General features: G+C 33.6%; 1 protein-coding gene across 1 annotated transcript in view; it reads right to left on the bottom strand.

Annotated features, from left to right (window-relative positions):
- LOC110384181 (RYamide receptor) overlaps positions 1 to 14,671 on the bottom strand; it is a 31,196-nt gene that overhangs the window by 14,463 nt on the left and 2,062 nt on the right. The window contains exons 2-3 of the mRNA XM_021345328.3: positions 5,316 to 5,410; positions 4,428 to 4,630 (exon numbers count right to left, since the gene is read on the bottom strand). Coding sequence (XP_021201003.2) covers positions 4,428 to 4,630; positions 5,316 to 5,410 — 298 coding nt within the window. The remainder of the gene's footprint in view (positions 1 to 4,427; positions 4,631 to 5,315; positions 5,411 to 14,671) is intronic.

The following is a 14,671-nucleotide window of genomic DNA, read 5'->3' on the forward strand; positions in this document are numbered from 1 at the left end:
CTACTAGAATACTACTATATTGTTTGTATCGCAAATATTGAGGGGATTGGTAAGATCCTAATCGATTACCGAGTTGGCATTGGCACGCTGTAGAGAACAAGCATTGAACCATTAGCCAACTGAAGAGTTTTGGACTGAAGGTCATTCAGTGAAATTAGATTTCATGTATGTACATTTAAATTGTACAATAAAAAGATATCAAGCCGTCGGTAAATAACGTAACTTTTTATTAAGTCTACGAACTAGCAACGATAAACTGTCAACCTAATGTTGCAAACTACCGTTTTATCAGGTGATTCTAACATATTTACGGCTAACGAGGTTTTCAGTGGTGCATTGGCTGGGTAATACATACAAACTTTCTCCACTTAAACTGACTATGTTGGACCCACATACAAGTCGAAACTCCTATCATCATTATAATGAAAATTGTTTAACTTTGATTCAATTTTGTAGTTACTGTTTCAATTGTAAACTTGAGAATATAGTTTAATTGGCCAGTGATTGGTGGGCCATACACAAAAATGTATTTCTTTTTGTATGACCAAGTTATTAGGTCACACTATGATGAATAATTCCAGTATCGTTTTAATGCACTGCTAATCCTGCTATTAATTTTTATCTTGACATATTAAGTATCAATATCACTTCATAATATTATGTAAATTATATTAATTTGTTGGCAAACTTCAAGCCATTTAAATATTTAGCGGGTCTAGGCAATCCTCTCGTACATCTTTGCGGCACGTGAAATACATTGGTTTAATGTACCGTGTAATGGTTTGAAATAACGCGGTAAGAAATGGTACAGGGTTTAAGGTGAGTCGCAATTTATCAGGAATGTGAAAATATATAGGTCTTATGATAAAATATGTCGAAAGATTATCATACGGGTGATGTTTTACTGAATCTTCGTAAAATAATGTTCCTTCTCTCTTTAGTAGGTAGGTGTAGATAGGTATACTATACTGTTCTAATTAGGTAATGGATATTTAAGCATATGTTCCAAAGAATTGCCATCAATTTCAAACTTTAGGTTGCTTCGGTAATTCTTCAGGAAAGTCCCCAATATCACGGGACTCTTGATACAATGCTGAATTGTCGTGCTTTAAACCACTAGCCAACGAGGAACGAACCTCAATATATTATAGCAGGTATATAGCGAGACAATATTGTTCATTGATACAGAGTTAAGTTTATAAGTGTCTACTTGAATTATTATTTGAATTGTTAAACAAAGCTGTAACAAAGTATCAAGTTTGCTGAAGATATAACGAGGGTGCTAATTATGTTAAATTGTTGAGTTAATTATTTGTAAAACGTATTAAAACTGCCAGCAATTTAGTTTAAGTTAAAGATGTTATCAGCAACTTCATCTGGGTTAATTTATTAAATATCTTGTGGCCCTGAATAAGACGATTAAGTTATTTATTTTTTCTTATATAAAAAAGTATTTTATCATATCAGTATAAATAAACACGTACGTATCTAGTAACAGTAAATAGATCAAACAAAAATAAAATCTATTTTTATGGATGACATAGTTGATCGACGTGTTGGATAACGCTGATGTCTTCAATTTTAAATACAGAACAATAAATTAACGAACTAATAATAACTGTTATCTGAACTGGAAACGTTAAAACATTGATGAGTATTTCAGATAAATGTACTGCAGCGGAGCGATTATATTGGAACGTACAACATACATCATGCGGTATTAACTGCTCTCGGATATCTGTCTACCTACGTCAAAAATTATCATTATATTAAGCCTGGGCTGCCACGATAAGAATTTATTGTCCATAAAGAATTACTGGACCCAGTAACAGGTACTAAGCTTTCTAAGAGTTTCCAAGCTCATGAGGCGTACATCTGTAGTGTACGTTGTGGAGACCTTTCCTCGTCACTCGCGTAAAGGTCGACCCTATAAAACCCTTTTTAACTCTGCTAAACCCATGTGCAATTCCCGAAAAATGTGACGAAGAGGAAATGTTAAAATAATATTTGGAGCCTAAAAATATATTCCACGATAAACCGGTATCTAATTTTAAAATTCGAGTAAAGTTTCTGTAAAAGTGGGAAATACTTAAAAGTAATTAAATCCTTCGCAGCACGAAATTGCACTTCTAAGAATTAACGTTCAGAGCGGCGGGTTTTGCAATGAAAGTGGGTTTCGTCAAAAGATAGCCTGAAGCTTTTACACGAGTAAGTGGGAAGAGACACGATGCGAACGTTTGGAATTGTATACCTAATTGTCACTGAAGCACTTTTTTGTACCCAGAATAATTGTAGAGTTTTCTTTTATCAGATTTTCTATCGAACACTATATTGATATAATTTAATCGATCTTTTTTTCAAGAATTGTATTTGACTCTTCGTTTCGTTTTTATATATTTAAAGCAATATGCCACAAAAGCTAGCTGGGCAATAGTATTTATTTTTTAACAAATATTTTATAAAAATAATTAAAACACGTTGAAAAAAATTATTGACTGGAAGTTTTAATTAAGCTAACTGGTCCTAGGGCTACTGCAAAAAAAAAACTTCTGGTTGCGTTTTACATACACAATTTGCGTTTCACACAATACACAGCCAAACCACTATATAACATTGCGGAAATCAGAGTTTAATGCAATTATATAAGCTCGCCTTCTCCAACACAATTATCAAACAGATATCAAGATTTATTAAAAAGAGCGATAAAGTATTTTCGAGTTCATTAATTTATTTCCTTACCCATGGGGTCGCAACTGTCTTTCGAACAGAACTTTGGTCAGATCATTTCCACTGGGTCTCTTATTAACTTTGAAATTGTTTATTTAAGATTGAGAACAATCTTCTCTCGAATGTTATATTTTGAATCAACCATTGCCGTCCAGTTTAATCTAGTTATATCTTCTCGTTGTAGTCATTCTGGTGCATGATTAAATATTTTGTTGTTTTTGACTATGAAACTAAAAAACTATGAGAGCCAGAGCAGTAATTCAATAAGTAAATGTAATGTTAAAATTTGTACTTCTATTTCTAGATTCTAAACGGATTACGTTGCATAAAATTATTCCCGACTGTAGACAAGATGCCACTTTACGTACACAGTGTGCAACAAGCCTAACAGCGCATCAAACACAGAGGAAGGAAGCCGTCTTTGTGGCACTGAGCTAAACTACTCTAATGATACACCTATTTACCTATGTATCAGTCTCCCTTCTTCGCGAACTAACAACGGTGTAATAGGCAAACCTTTTGTTCATTTTGTAACGGTTCAGTAGTTTTCCGCGTATTATATTAAAGGTAAAGTGCCTGTTTATTTGTACACTTACACTTGCACACCACTTACTTCTTTATTGCCTCCTATCTGTTCTTTTTACCAAAAAAATGTAAACATTATTAACGTAATCATGTTTAAATTATTTGGTAAATCTGCCATGCTATTTGAAAAAAACTCTGCCATGAAGATAGCCGCGGGAAGATTTTATAAATTAATGGATTCCCATCACAATGCTTTTTACCCCATTGAATGAAATGGAAGTGCCTATAAAGGTTTGTGGAATATTTGGACGCAATTAATCAATCTGCGTTCCTCTCCAATATGCGATTTAATGGAGTTGGTTTAATGGCCGATGGAGTTCTAAAAAAAAGTAATAAATAAAATGGATTAACAATTACTTTGAAAGAAGCAAAAGAGATGACCACGGTGAAAATTAATTATATGGATTTATTGATTCATGCTATCATTTGCGTAAGTTCAATTGATTTATCGTTCACTCATACGCAGTAATGCACAAACGTTGTAACAAGATTGTGACTACACGTCAATAGAATTAAGTACCGCACTAAAATAACTGCTTTCATTCTGGCAAAGTAAATGAAAAGCTTTTATGACTATAGACACAAAATTATATCTGCTACCTATGTTCGTTTTTTATATCTGTAGAACATAATTTATTTTTATGAAAGTTCATTCTTTACTGAATTAATTTATTCTTATTTTCATCTACGTATTACTGTTCAGCCGTCTACAATAACAGCGTAAATGTAGGATAGATTTACTTTAACATTTATTAGTAAAAATATAACCTTGAATAATTTATCAGAATTTTAATATCAATAAAATGCTTCAGAGCTTCACTACATATTTCATCAGGCCGATACTGAGTATGGGACTTTTCAGATACATTCATTATCAACTGATTGAATGCAAATTAGTTCCCCGAAATTCATTAATCCAGCCTGTGAAAGTTACGTGATTGGACTTAAATTCAAGCACAGGGTTAACTACAGCAAAGGTTGTATCTTTCTATGTAGTTAACTGATCTTGCTACTAAAAACCTGATAAGAAGTCTACATATTTGCTATATCAATTTACCTTCAGAGTATTTGCAACGGGTGTGAAACATATTAGCGTGGTGTCACGATCTACTTACTTGAAATGGTACAGCGAATAATCCTATGACTATGTCGGCTAAAGCTAGGTTGGCTATGTAGCAGTTTGTGACGCTCTGCATTCTTCTCGAGGTGGCGACGACCCACATCACGAGGAAGTTCCCCACCACGGCAAGGACTGATATCGAGCCATACAGAAACGATAGCAGCACTATCATACCAGTCGGCACGTCGTACAACGTCTCTGAAACAAACACGTAATCATGAAAATATGTCCCGTAGTTTAATATGCCAAACTAGAAAATAAGAAATAAATACATATGACTATTGTATTGATACCCTTGAAAAATAAGCTGTGTAATAATAAACGATACTAGTTTTTTCGAGTCAGCAACATCCAATATCTTCAATATCAAATAAATAAAATATTTCGTTCGTTTAATTTGCCAAAGCGTAAGCTCCAATGTGTTCAAAAGCTAGACGCTTCTTTAATTGAAATACTGAACATCAAAGAGATAAAATCATTCATCACAGACAATTAGGCATAGGTACCTAATATATTTTTGCAATTTTATTATATTTCCAAGTATTTGACTATCATCAAAATATATTTTATACTAATAACAATATGCTGGTTTAATTAATAAGAATTTCATGCAGTTGTCTTTTGTTTGTTATTTTGTAAATCGGTAATATTAGAAATGGCAATTATTTTGATATTGCTCCATGAACAAAATAGAATAGGTAAACGCATCACTGGCATAGTGTAAGCTTCGTTTCTGCAAAAAATAAGTTGAGATTCGATCAGCAGTCAATTTGGACGTTGATGCCAGATTTATCGTTGGAGCTCTTGTAATTTACGGCTACAATGTACGAAAAACGATAACTTCCATAGCTGTGAGTATATTTTCGCAATTTTTTACACTTACCGAATGTATCATTAGTTCCATTGTGTATTATATACTCATCAAGGGAACTGTTCCTTGGCCAGTCCGCGTCGTCATCTTGTGACGAATTTGTTGTACTGTAACAAAAGAAACACGTTATAAAGGACTTACTATAATCATAGCAACACTTAGTAATCCATTACTAATTAAATTATAAGGACAATATGCATATAAAGGTTCGTTTGTCTGCCGTTACAGTTAGAGATCAGTGTTTGTTTCATCTTACAGTAAATATTAATATCACGATTATGATTATAGCATTATAACAGAATCAAAATGACGAGGATTAAAATCTAATCTTCTATCACCGTTACCGAAATTAGATACTTCAAACAGTTTTAACTTTAACAGTATCAAACATTTCTCTTATGCTATAATATTGAAGATCTATGATTTTCACAAAGGTGATGAAAAGATCGCTGACGTACCTATATATGTAGTATTAAATAAAAAATAAGATACGGTATGCCTTTTTACATCAGCCTAAAGGAACACAATCTTTTGACTTTATCTAACAAGGGGCATTCACAACGTCTCAATTGCGTGCCCTTTTTGGTCATGCGGGTCAAACAATCTATAACAAGCTCCACGTTTAAAATCTGTTCCGCTTTTACACAATAGCGAAAATTGATTATCTCTCAAGATTAATGCGTTTTCGTTGTCTGAAGCTGAAAGTGAGCGATGATGGCCATGCTTTAGCAGTCCGACCACGTTTAATAAAACATGGATGGCCATACGATATCAGGTATTCTCGTTCGAAATAAGCTCTCCGCTCGACGTCAATCAATTTCACCAAGTTACAAAGACGATAAAGCAATTGGACTTTATCACGTAGGGACTTTATATAGCGCTGTTTAAATCAGTGACGTGGATTTTCTTTTATTTTATACAACACGACTGTTTCTTGCGACTGCTCCCTCCCCATATGACCCTCTTGGGGTAAGAGTTTCGAAAACATTTTATTAGCGGATTTGTACGTCCCATAAGGAACCCACCTAGCAAATTCCATGTTCGTTGGCTTGGACTTTTTTAATTTGTTTGACGCTACAAATAAAATTAAAAGAGACAAGCATAAACACAAACCAATGAAATACCTTCCCACGGAATTCTATTCGATTTAGGCTGTTATTTAATTTCGGAACCTATTGACAGGCTAATCGATATAAATGGTATCTACACCTTATCTTGAACTTTAGTCATAAAATTAAGTTGTAATATGAACTTTAGTCATAAAATTAAGTTGTAATAATTACCTACTTAGTTTATGCGAGTTATTCCCAATTTGTCATTAGTACCGATTGGTCACCAACTATTTTTTCCATACACCAAGTCCCAATTGGTCATTCGAGCAAAATAAATAATTTAATATTTAAATTTTGAGTTCCGATTCGTCACCCGCATAAAATTTCACGTATCAGAGTACCGTCAGAAATAAAAGTGTTAGAAGAAATTTTAAATGAAAAACTTCGATGTAGGTAAAGGTATAGCTCTCATATAAATATAATAAAATTTACATTAAAACACAGGTGAAGACAACTTGGGCATTTTATAAACCCGAAAATGTGACTCGATACTTTTTGTTTCGGTAACAAAAGTACCAGGGGCCCATAACTAGCAAAGAGATTGTATACATAAAAATGATGAATGATGGTGTAAATTGGTATGTTTATCTACAATTAGGAAAAAAACTTAAAATCCTGACACTCTTGACTGCTATGCTCCTTTAAGTTATGCGGTCCTGGTACACGGTGGGCAGTTCCATGGACACTCGTTGATTGGTTTATTACTCATCTGATTTATGCGATCCTGGTATTTTGGTTTTGGCCGTGCGGTGTGTGACGCCGTTGAAATCGCGATTTTATTAATAGCGTCTTGCCATATTCGGAAAAAACATAACCAAAATAAATAAAAAAAAACATATTACAATATTGTAAATCTTATCTTGTTGACAGTACTTTTTACAAAATAAAGTACGGATGACCAATTGGGACTAAGCAAAATAAAATATTTTATTGAATGACCAACTGGGACACGTTTTTTATGGATGCCAAATCACTAAAATGACGAATCGGGCATAACTCGTTTATGCGACTGCTAAAAATTTATTATTTGTTTTTATATGTTAAAAAGTGTGCACCAAAACATTTGTTTATGTCAGGCATTATAATGCGGGCAGACGCGACGTATAGTAAGTTCAACTCAGTCGTGCGCGCGGCCCTATGTGTGGGTAACCCTTGTACATATACAGTGACTTTGTGTGCGTGACAAGAGGTACAGTCGGGTACAAATACAGTTATTTAGGGGTTGTATACGGCTGTTTAAAGTACAGTTATTACGTAATTTAGTTTATTTATTTATAATGATTCTGTATCGCTACTTTCACCAATGTTAATTATAAATTCTGACTCCATGTCAAAATGTATCTATAGTATTCTTCTTTTTTCTTTTGTACATGTCGACAAGTATTACCCAACATCCCTTCATCAATTTGACTTAAACGTTCATTAATGACTTTCATTATTTCCGTCTTATTTTGGTCGACATTATGCGAAGCAATATAATTTTTTAAAATTCTCCACACATTTTGTTTCCATTATTATACTAAATTATAGGTCTTTTTACATTCTTAGTCCACACATTTATTTATTGTCCGCGTACCCCGAGCTAGAAAATATGTAAGGAGTATTTAATTCATCTTAGATATTTCACTTCATTTATTTCTTAGATACTGTCAATGTCAATTTGAAAAGCCGTATGAGAAAATAATGATAAACTGTAAAATGTAATAATAAAAAGCTTTGAATGTTGTTTCATTTTTTTGAAACGCTACCTGACTCCTTAAATCATTTTCTCCGTGAAGAACTAGACATTTTCGTAATCGACTGTACCCATAACAAAAAGCGATGAGAACACGTCATGCTCGGACGACGTCACTGTCACACGAACGAAAGTTGTATATTTACAAGCCGACGCACACATAGGGCCGCGCGCAAATCTGAGTTGAACTATCTATACCTATCTTTGCAATAAAATCCTACAATACATATTGGTTGTTCGCGAGCCTGTGATTGGGCCAGGTGATAACAACGTTGTTTGCACAACATCTTACACGCAGACATGAACGACTGTCTAATGACTCGTATAAAGGTCAATGTGAACATACCTATAAACAGTATTATCAGTTATCAGCTTTTGTTTTCCTCGTTTTTTCATGTTCATAACAAATAGAAGGTTAACTTCAGATATGTTTGGATGGAAAATTTCAAAAATTCTTTATCACCTTGTGTAGCTTCATAAGGAATCGGCCAATTTTACTGACAAACATTCGTTTTTGACATGAGTAGGCATATAGGCAAGCTTTCAGAAGATAAAAAATTGAAAAAAGTAAATATAAAAGTAAGGAATTAAATAAAAAGAATATTAAGTGAAGGTAAAAGTTTTCAGTAGAAATGGTTTATTAGGTCTAGCGCTTCTAGCGTTTGTAGAAAAGCTTACAGTGCGTCTCGGCGTCTTCAGTCCCACAGATATAATACATGTATTTGTACATGAAATGCTTCGTACAATCCCAGAAAATTAAGGCCAGGCTCAGGAAATGTTATCTTATGATCGTCACGTAGTTCGGTAAAGCGTGAGTGGACTGTGCCTTAACATTTTATATCAAAAGTTTGGAAGAGAACTAGACTACGTACGACGCTATCAATGAATTTGGGTTTATTGAATTAATGAAATAGTGTCACCTATGGAAGATGTCTGCTTGGTAAATTAGTAAGTATTTTGAACAATTATTTTGTCCTCAGGATGTTAAAGATTCAAGATGAGGCTACAGATAAATTATATTTGTCTTAATTTTATAAGAAGTGAAAACCCGTTAAGTGGGTAGGTATTTCTAGTCCTAGGTACATAGGTATACCTATAGCTAATTTTATTTTCCACATTAGCTTCTACGTATAAGGTGCCGCTACCTTCGTCATACCACAATAGGTAGGTACAGGTAGATTTGAAAGACATTATAGCTAAAATTCTGATTTTCCTTTATTCCCGTAGGTCATGTCCACCATTGTGCTAGTGTCACGACCGTGACCCTCCGATCCGTTATATAACAAGGCGGAAAGTACTTACTTGTTACTGACTGGCTTGAAACAGTATTATAGTTTATTAACTTATGTAATGATTTTGTTGTTTATTGTTTATTTTGAATCTAATTCAGGTAAGTCTAAGCTGCGGGATTTTTCGAAAGAGTTACCGCGGCCCTGGTACATAAAAGGCCTATGAAGGAACACGATAGGTTTGAGTCAGTAAAAGTCTGACACTCCGTCACCGTTGCTAACCCACAGCGTTAGGGGTCATTTAATCATCTTTGCCATTGGAAAAAAAATACCTAGTCTTGGCTGCGGAATTGTTCTAAATTCTAAAGAGTCTGACATTCCCTCACACTGCTGACCCACAGCGAGAGGAGTCATTGGACGATTTCCCTTGAAAAAAAAAGGTACCTAGTCACAGGAATGTATTTCTAAGTTGCGTTATACAGACCTTAAATATAAAATGTTCGATATAGCCACGGCCGCGTCGCAGGCATAATCACGTTATAGAAATAACGTTTGCTGATATCGATACGATTACTTTGCCAATATTTCAAATTCAATTAAATGTCCTCGCGAAGTGAAAATATTAACTTACAGTTTATTTATGTGACCAGCCTGGGCAAGCACAATTTCTTTAGAAAATAGTCTGGACACTCGATTTTGAGAAAAGTAAGGACCTTGACATTTTATAGGAATAAAGTTGACTTTTAGTACGACTACGTTTAGTTATATCGATAGTTACGTGTGCCTATTCTTGGAGAGTAATAATTACCTATTCAAATTATTTATGCTTTAATGAAACGGTCTGAATTACAGGTCTTAAGGTCTGCCTCTTTAGTCTTTAACCTCTTATTAATAATTACGGTCTAAAGTCGTTCTAAGTTTAAACGTCAGTTAAACCTATTTTAACCTATGAAAATGTATGGTTATTCCAGATGTAACTTTGATCCATGTTCATTCATAAGAGGCTTTAATTCTTGGATGCGATTCTAAAGCCAATCGGAATGTTATTGGAGTCTATTTTGATGATGCATTTCTCAGTAACAATTAGGATCGATTACCTATATCAGTTGATAGCAGTAAGTAGATTCGTCCAAATGCCGGTGTCACTTGACTAAAGCTGGCAAAACGAAATTACGCTGTGTAGGAATGTTTGTACCTAAAAGTATGTAGCTGGTACCTATTGTTGCGTTAACTTCTTCTGGAAGCTTTTTTTCATTTTACGAAATCGCAAAAGACAGAAGTTGCACTTCCACGGACGAGCTCTTTCACAAAGAATTCCATTCTTTTTAAAAGTATACTTACTGCCATTTCTGTGAAAAATAATCAACGTAACATTTAAAATTCCAAGAAAGTAAATCGTTTTGTATACTGCCTTGTTAAAACGCACAATACACGGCACAAAGTGGTGTATCTCTTTACTTTCATTTATTCTCTACACACACATATCGTAGTTAGAATACGAGATAACTTTTCTTTTTTAGGCTTTAAGACAAAGTAAATGCCTTCACTGAAATGAGTCATACATGAAAAGTAAACACACCACGAAACAAAAATCTCAACTTCTATAACATTAACAAGAAACATAATAAAAATAAGCAAAATTACGCTTTAGACAGATCTTACCTAGAAATTGAGAGAAACAGTATAAAATAAAGTTACCGAAACATAGTCTGTTCCATTTTTAAAGTCTAGACCTTTTTCAGCGATTTATCTTTCACTTTTATTAACTTCTTTATGTCTCAGAAACGCGCTGAATGCTATTATGAGGATATTAACTATATCGCAAGGAAATACGAGCTACGATATCTGTTTAACGGTTGTCTAAATAAACGTTATAACTGGCTGTAAAGCACATTTGTACACTTCCATAATAACGGGAAAAGAACATTATCCTCAGGTTTTCAAATTACAGATGTTTTCAACCTTTATTGGAAAACAGGTAATGTATTTTTAATTATTTTTTCGCCATTCTATTTGTGTATTTTTAAACAGTGTCAGGTAAATTCGACTTTAGACATCTAAAATAAAGGTATAAAACGTATGTAGGCGTGTTACACAGTACCCATACAATTATTCTCAGTAGCTTTTAATATTTTTATTTTTGGCACGAACTATCAACACTATTACTATTTATTTTCAACTAAGAGGACACTATCATGGAACAAAAGTCATCAATACATAACACAAATCATCAATCATACAAAAGCAATCTATTTTCAGTTCTGCCTTTAAAAGCATTAAAGTTGGCTCAACATGCCCTATATTTGTGTGGACGACAAAGGCGCAGCTCGCACTGTGAACACACAACGGAAGAAACAGCACAACTTCTCATAATGAACTCTATTCCATGTTTATTTCGGCCTTTACTCGGAAGGCATTAAAAATACTCGTACACCATCCGAGATTTTCTAATAAATCAAAAAAATATTTTTGTGTGCTATATTTAATTTTATGTGCGGTGTTAATGGTCGCGTTAAAACGTGATATTTTTGTAGTCGTTAAGAACATCCAATGCAGTATTTCGGGGAGAAAATGGTATTCGCTTTTTCTTTTTAAATTATAACAGTTCAAAATAATGTCCTAACCAAGTTGTTTATGTTGTTTCCATCAAAATGTTTGCCTACATTTAGGCAAGCGCTATGCATGTTATTGTGATTGGACGGCTCGGGGATCAGTTCCGACCACATTATCTAAAACAAGCCAGTAGGTCACGTGTCACACATACGCCCGTATACTTACATCACAGCTGTCTATCGATGTAAATCTGAACTGACAATCATCATTACGAACAATAAACTACAAGTACTAACTACCGGAACCCCCACATTTACATAAATCGAGCTCAAATAAAATTAAACTCCTTATAAATCTTCTCCTATAAAAAGTTTAAACGGAATTCTGAACTTTTTAATGTTATTTCGCTGATCCTAAAATCCCAGTAAAAATATTTATGATGGATGAGGCAAAAGAACAGCATTATAACCGCGAAGTGAATCCTGACTGATGGGGGCACGGTTTACAAATGAATATCCAGAAATACTAACAAGGTTTGGTATTAGGTGGGATAAAGAAACTAGGCAAAAAAGCTTCGCTCTCAACATTGATAAAGAAATTTCTTGGCTATTCTCAACTAAATAGTGCTGTAAGTAAGTTAAAGATGCTTAATCACGACTTCTCACGCAACTCTACATATAATTGGATTTAAACTACACTGGTTCACAATTTATTGCCGGTTTTACTTTTATTGTTTTTAAGATTGATTTATAGTAAGCCTACCATAAACTGAAACTGAAAAAGAGCTTTTACCATATTATTATGACGGCGTTGTTATTGCGGTGTGTAAACTTCCAGATCATGATTATTTTCTTTAAAGAAAGTACAAACAAACCAAAAATTACGACTTCAATATTTTGGTACATATCAATATTTTGAATCGTAAAAAATAAAATTACCGTTCAGCAAATGGCTTGTGCCCTAAATAACAACATGATTTATTTATTTTCGTCTGAGTCGAACTCTGTTTAATCCTGTGTAACAAAATGTCAAAGACAAGAGTAATGCTCACAAAAAGTCTGTGTTCATATTGACTTTTACACTACATTAGCTAAACTGTACAACTGCAATTCATATACCTACTAACAAATAAAATACCAGTCATAGTTCATGTGGCGTCCTCTAGATTGTGTTACCGGAATATGGCTCGGAAAACAGACCCCGCATGACACACATGACAATCGTTAATACTAATATCTGAATGCATTCGGTAATATCATCAGTTTATTGATACTTATTATCATACTACTCTATTAATCACGCTACGAGATACTAACAACGTCTCAAATAAAAAGTTGTGTATTACCTTCTAAATTGTTTGTACTGGAACAATTCAAGAAATTCTAAAATGTAGCTGTAATGTAGGTTCTGGGATTTAGTATTGTATGTTATGTAACCTCTGCATTTACATACTTAAAGAGCAATGTACAAAGAATTATGTACTATGTACTCATCATAATTGTTCACTGACTCTATTCTATAAAACATAAGGTAATGTAAACAAATAAGTAGAATGTATGTACATAATAGTTCTGTCTTATAATGGCTTTCTTGCGAGCACCCATAGTGTGCTCCTCTATACATATTGAACATGACAAGTAGTAGATAGCATAATAACAATAATTTGTACCATAGATAGAATAACAACAAAACTATAATTACATAATTTGCATTCTGTCTGTTCCTAACTTGTATTGTAAATAGATCCAATATACAGGTATATAAATGAGCTTCAGTACAGGAACTCGTACAAAAGTGAATAATAAAAACAAATATGAGCATTTTATTCCAAAACTGAACAAAAAAAATAGTACATATTATTATATGAAATATTTTTTGTAATTCTGATTCATTTATGAAATTTTTGTTTCAATAAATGTACCTAATGGATTACGCCATTCCAACATACATTGATATTCGAATATTTATCTTTAGCAGTTCAGGGGCCAATACGTGTTTCATAGGGTTAAAAACTAATTGGAATGCTAAAAAATATTTATGCATGCTAATCTTGCTTATTATCTATCAAGCCAATTAAGACAGAAACAGTTAATGCCACGATAAGGAAGGTTTTCAGCGCGAGCAATAGGCCAGTACTGATAGAGGTCTGAATCCGATCTCCAAAACTGACAAAGTTTCATTAATCTATTACAATAAACACACTTAGAAAATAGCTATATATAAAATAGCTGAAATATTCAAAATATGATACTTGTTACATCAAAGTTATTTTCATAAAATATATTCCTATTACTAAATAGTTTCTACGGCGCGGTGGCAGCACACAATCGAATTTCGAACATAAATAATTTCACAATAATGGAGCACAATAAAAAAATATGTTATACAATTGGTATCGTTGGAATTTTTATTACTGTTTTAGACCCTGCCAAAAAAATGGAATTTTATGTCCCCGCAATGCTTTTGTGCTATGCTCTGTGCGGTCACTGTAGTAAAATTATACCTACTGCTTTGGTTTTGAGGCACTTAGAAGCTTAATTTCACAAAAATGAGTTTAAGTAAAGGTACAACAATAATAATTATTATGTTCGCCATAACGATTTCTAAGTACTGAAACTAAAGCCCACAAACACACTGAAGATTCCTAGAGAAAACACGCACTTTTCTTTGGCAGCGATTTCTATTTAAAATTCTGTAGTGTACCCGCGATGTTGTCCAGATTGGACGCCAAGTTGGCAG

Source organism: Helicoverpa armigera, chromosome 4, assembly GCF_030705265.1.
Source record: "Helicoverpa armigera isolate CAAS_96S chromosome 4, ASM3070526v1, whole genome shotgun sequence".
In the NCBI taxonomy this organism is placed as follows: domain Eukaryota; kingdom Metazoa; phylum Arthropoda; class Insecta; order Lepidoptera; family Noctuidae; genus Helicoverpa; species Helicoverpa armigera.